Source organism: Chenopodium album, chromosome 3 (genome assembly GCF_948465745.1).
Source record: "Chenopodium album chromosome 3, dcCheAlbu1.1, whole genome shotgun sequence".
Classification (NCBI taxonomy): Eukaryota; Viridiplantae; Streptophyta; class Magnoliopsida; order Caryophyllales; family Amaranthaceae; genus Chenopodium; species Chenopodium album.
In genome coordinates, this window is record NC_137836.1 from 83,923,900 (window position 1) to 83,929,438 (window position 5,539).

At 36.2% G+C, this 5,539-nt stretch overlaps 1 protein-coding gene across 1 annotated transcript; it reads right to left on the reverse strand.

Annotated features, from left to right (window-relative positions):
* Nucleotides 1–591: 591 nt before the first annotated feature.
* LOC145624629 (uncharacterized) lies at nucleotides 592–5,134 on the reverse strand. The gene is made up of 9 exons (XM_081677708.1): nucleotides 4,884–5,134; nucleotides 4,570–4,774; nucleotides 4,388–4,478; nucleotides 3,705–3,850; nucleotides 3,283–3,526; nucleotides 2,878–2,982; nucleotides 2,617–2,799; nucleotides 1,527–1,722; nucleotides 592–1,268 (listed from the first exon to the last, which is right to left on the reverse strand). Exons 1-9 carry the CDS (start codon nucleotides 5,038–5,040, stop codon nucleotides 772–774), a joined length of 1,824 nt encoding a protein of 607 aa, XP_081533834.1. The 5' UTR covers nucleotides 5,041–5,134; the 3' UTR covers nucleotides 592–771.
* Nucleotides 5,135–5,539: the final 405 nt, after the last annotated feature.

The following is a 5,539-nucleotide window of genomic DNA, read 5'->3' on the forward strand; positions in this document are numbered from 1 at the left end:
TGATAACAGTTCTATTCACAGAGCATACAACTCAAGCATAGTAAAAAAACTCACATTATCTTCATACAAGTCTTCTTTTCTCAACTTGTACAAATAAAAGTTAAAAGACTTCATTTCACAAGTAATTTCAAACCATGCTCACCAACATTTTGCACAAAATCAGAAGTTTAGACTAGCAGTTACTGTGCGAGTTATCTCAACAAACTGATGAGAGAAACATAATTTAGACACAATTTGCAAGACAAAAAATTCCTTAAACTAGGAACACAAAAGCCAAAGGACTAGTTTCATTGTCCTCCATGTCATAGATGAAAAACTTCATCACACCATATTCACAAATCACACATGTGAAAGAGGGAATAGACTTCACATACAAAACAATATGATGAAGGCATCATTTAGACAGCTAAAGGACAGAGAAAAGGACGTACCAAAACTGTTTAGAAGATGAAAGCCCACTTTAGTCGAGCACCAAACAATGATAGGCTTCATGAGCCTTTTTCTGTGACAGATTGAATCTGGAAAATGACAATTCAGATCACATTCTAACTGGCCAATACATCATACAATCATAGACAATAATTGTGAGCTTAAACTGATGGACGAGAAAGAATCAACTTCAAAATCGTGCTGCTTCGGACCAGAAAATGAGTTAAATTCAAAGGAGAATACACAAATTATTAACCACTAACAAAAGCTCTTATTAGTTCACAAAATACTTTCTTGTTTATCCAAAAGTACAACACCTGCAGTGATTCTTGATACTCAGAATCACGAAATTACATGCTTTTCTTTGTTGGTTTTCAATCCATAACCCAATGGGAACAGAGGATCATATGAATTCTGTCCAGCAGTCATTGGAAGTTGATTAACACTTTTAAACCATGTCACTGGGAGTAGACCCTCAAATTCAAAATCTCCGAAAAGAACATCAGTTACTCCTTCTCCTTCACTTCCAGGCAAGAAAGCAGCAACCAAAGCATCCATCTTGTCCAAAAGCCATGGCTCTAAAACTAAAGGCCTTCCAGAAACCAGAATGACAAGAGTAGGAATTCTGTCTGCAACTGCACTAATCACATCTGCTCCATTCAAAGGAATATTAAGCACCGAATTGTCCCCTGTGAATTCTGCATATGGAGCTTCACCAGTAGCTACTATGGCAAAATCAATATCTTCCCTTGCTAAGGTTTCATGTGATGGAAATTCTTCAAAAATAACTTGAGTGTTATCCCCAACGACTTCTTTAATTGCGTCCAAAATGGTAGTGCCTGTAATATAAATGATGTACCACAATATCAGCCTTATCTCTGGAATTAATGCTTCATAAATCATACAGTTAAGAGATACCAATATTAACATCCAATAATATCAAGTGGACAATACCATGAAATTTTATACATGCAAACAGTACAAATTAAACGCTGGGAAAATAAACAACAGAACAAAGCAGGCATCTAATAAGCTAACATGAGTGGCAACACAGGTACAGAAGACGCAGGGCAACATACTGCCCAAGAAATACATACCAACTGTAATTCTTCCACCAAGTCCATCCCAAGTTATAGTCCACCCACCACATTGGTATCCAAGATTGTCAGCATGTGTTCCAGCAACAAGTATTTTTTTGGCATTCCTGTCCAATGGAAGGAATCTAGGGTCTTTCCCATTCTTCAGGAGCACTAAAGACTTCCGTACTGCTTCACGTGCTAGATCGCGATGCAACTAAAACAAAACAAAGCGATTAGTTCAATATCTATGCCAGCAGGTAACTATAAGCAAAGGTTTCAGAATGGGGACGGATTCTTATATAAAACAATAACATTCTTCTTGTTATGGGGTTGCAACTTGTAAGTAAGGTCTTAAGACTTAAGGTAACATCCGAAATAAAGTTTAAAATAGTAGTCCAGGAAGCCAGGAAATACAGAAAGTACTGTGAGGGGAGTAGAGACCATTAATTGACAGACAAAACATAAGAAACATACAAATACTCTCTTCACCAATGCCTAGTCTTTTAAGTACTATTATTATGAAACAAAATAAGTAGGTTAGTTTGGATGCTTAGTATGGTAGAGTTAGCACCATCTTACAGGGAAAGCAAGAACACCACATGGCCATAGCCCTCCAACCAACTACGGGATCATGCTTTCCATATAACTAGACCTCTTTGGGATATTTCCCACGCCCAGTGACACCTGTCAGGCTATCACAAACCCAGGACAGAACTGCAGAGAGCTATGAGATCCTCCTTCTCAAAAATGTATTAAAAAAAATAGTTCAGAAGATGGCAAAGCACTGTTTCACCAGTGAAATTTACCAATTTAAATTTCTGCATCATCAAAAAGGGTAAGAATTTGGAGGAAGAATTAGAAAAGGAGAGACATCTAATACAGCCTATAAGAGTTTCTGCAACCTGCAGAAACGGTAGGAACAGGATAGATATGCACAAATTTAATAGGTATACAATCTAAATCTTCAAAATTAGCAAAAGAGACAAAAGGAAAGTCTTCAGGGGAATAACATATCAGAAAATGCAACCTAGTGAAAACAACATTAAGGTATGTTCAGACTACATATAATAAAAGACATACTAGAAAAAAGAGTTAATAAAAATACAACCTTGCATCCAACTGTATCTAGCAGAGACCGGTCAGTGTAAGGGTGCTCAAAAAGCCCTGCGACAAATTTTACCCTCAGGATCCGTTCAACAGCATCGTCAATCCTAGACAATGGTATCTCTTTCGATTCCACAAGATAGGTCAAGTCCTCTAGATACTTTTCGTACTTAAAAGGTACCATTACCTGCATATACACTTTGTGGTTGGAAGATACATTTTAAAAAACCCAAGATCTACAATTTTGTGTTTTGTAACTCCTTACCATGTCAACTCCTGCCTTAACAGCAGCTAAAATGCAGAAACGAAAGTCTGAACCTTGAGGTTTACAAAGTCTATCAATGCCTTCCCAATCTGAAATTACAAATCCCTGCAGCGGAAATATAAACCAGGATATGAACATCGATTCTCAGGTGAAACATATGCAAACGATTCCAAATCAATTCTAATGAAAGAAAAAACAGGATTGGTCATTTTCACATACATTGGGGATAATGAAAGTGAGTAAGCAAAACTCATAGTGGTAATAATATGGTAGCAACTTCTTGATAGTTTGACTAAAGGGATAGAAGGAGATATGGTGGACTTCAGAAAAAATGAATATCCAATATCCATGGTTAAGTATTTTCTTAATAGGCCAACATATATCAATGCAAATATGAAAATATACCTTAAATCCCAGCTTGTCTTTAAGGATCTCTGTGAGAAGAAAACGATCAGCATGTAGCTGTCTACCATTCCAGCTAGAATAGGAAGCCATGATAGTGCAAACTCCCTGAGAGATACAATCCAGATAGGGTGCCATATGAATCCTCTCTAAATCTTCATACGAAGAGATCGTATTCCCCTCATTTATACCTTTATGTGTTCCTCCATCACCAACGAAGTGCTTAGCGCAAGCAATAACATTATTTCTGGAACCAGACACACGGTAAAAAGGAAGATAGAAATTAAAAAAAATAAATTACAATCATTGAGTTTTAGAAACGTATATGATTGATCCATAAGAAAGTGATTTACATTAATCTAAATTACTATAAACTGGGTTAACATTATATGAGGACTTGTTAAAAAGTTGACTTTTTCCCCCACCTTCCTTTTAGAAATGGGTAGCCATTTGGGTGTCCCTCAGGTGGATCCCCCTGTAACCCTGATACAATGGAAGTCATCTTCCTTACAATTTCGGTATCCTCACTGTAACACTCATAGCATCTCCCCCATCTTGGATCTCTGCAAACCTTTAAAAGAACAGCTTCAGATTTTGTAAAAAGCAACAAAGTACAAAAGCAGCCACAAATAAAATCAACTTTTTAACAATTTCGGTATCCCCACTGTAACACTCATAACATTTTGGCAATGAATATTAATTAGATTTTCAGTTTCTCCAAAATTATCCACTTAAATACTACGAGAATATTTGCATGAGTGCAACTTATCACTCTTTAATCTTTAGGGTGAAGAGGTTACTGATAAACAGTTGCTGCCCCAATGGAAGAATTTTGGTTAATTTGAACACCAGCATGTCAAACTTATGAATTATATATTACAAACTACGAGAACATTTGCATAGCACTACACCGTATAATTCTTCATTATCCGATATATTTACCCTAAATACTTCACAATGGCTACAAAACCAGTTTGCCACAAGAATAGCCTACAAGCTCAATCTCAATACATTCATTGGTCATTACATCATCTGTTGGTAATTTAGAATGCCTAATAATTTCAATCCCGTCCAATCAAGTATTCGCGCAATTCTGTTAAGTACTTACAGCTACGCAAGGAGCAAACGCATAATGAGCTCCACTAGCTCTAACCTCCAAAGCAGTTGCAGCCCCAATTCTATGAGCCAAATCAGCATCCCTGCACCAAATTCCCCATTTTTTCACTCATTTGCACATCTCAAACAACAAATTTAGAAACACCAATTTTCAAAAAGTAGCAATCAACTAACCTAGTAGCACCAAGATTAACATTGTGAGGAAAAATTGTAGCACCATAAACATTATTATTACCATGAACAGCATCAAGACCATAAATAATCGGAATCCCTAACCGCGATTCCAATGCCAATTTCTGAAAATTATCAATCATATCCGCCCAATCAGACGACACCGCCTTCTCACAAGGCGCACTTCCTCCGGCATTCAGTATACTACCTGCAAAAATAATCAAAATCAATATCAAAATCAAAGCAATCATGAAAACAGTGAAAACGAGCAAAACAGAAACCCTAGGAGAGAGAAAATTGAAAATTAAGGAATAAACCAATGGCGAAGTCTTTGATGGCGGAAGGAGAAGCGACGGTTCGTTCGATTTGAGTCATTTGAGCGAGCTTCTCTTGCAGAGTCATGCGAGAAAGAAGGTCTTTGATTCGGTCTTCAATGGCTGCGTTAGGGTTTCTGTAAATGAAGGTTTCTTCCATGGCTTCTTCCAATTCGATTGAGTGATTTAGAGGAGAGAGAAAGAGGGTTGACTTGAAGATGATGAGCGGAGTAAGTGAAGAATTCTGGATGATTGTTGTGAGTACCAGATTTTTTTTTTTTTTTTTTCTCAGGAGAAACTGTCAGTTTTACAAATATGGCGGGAATAAGTCGGTACTTCGTACAATGTCGGTTTTCTCTTAATTTATTTTGTTTATTAATTGATTGATTTTTTTTCAAGATTAAAAATTATCAAAACTCAAATATTGCGTTTTGTTGTTCCCTCAAAAAAAAATATATATTTAAATAAATAAAATAAAATAAAAATTATTGCATTTTGTTGTTAAAAAAAATATAAAATATTGTGTTCTGTGTATGTCTTGCCACACCATGTGATAACCTATAATAAAAAAAAACAATCTTTATAACATTGACTGGGTTACCCCGCATATAATACTCAATGATTAGGCTCTAGTGATAATTTAAACCCTGTAACATTAA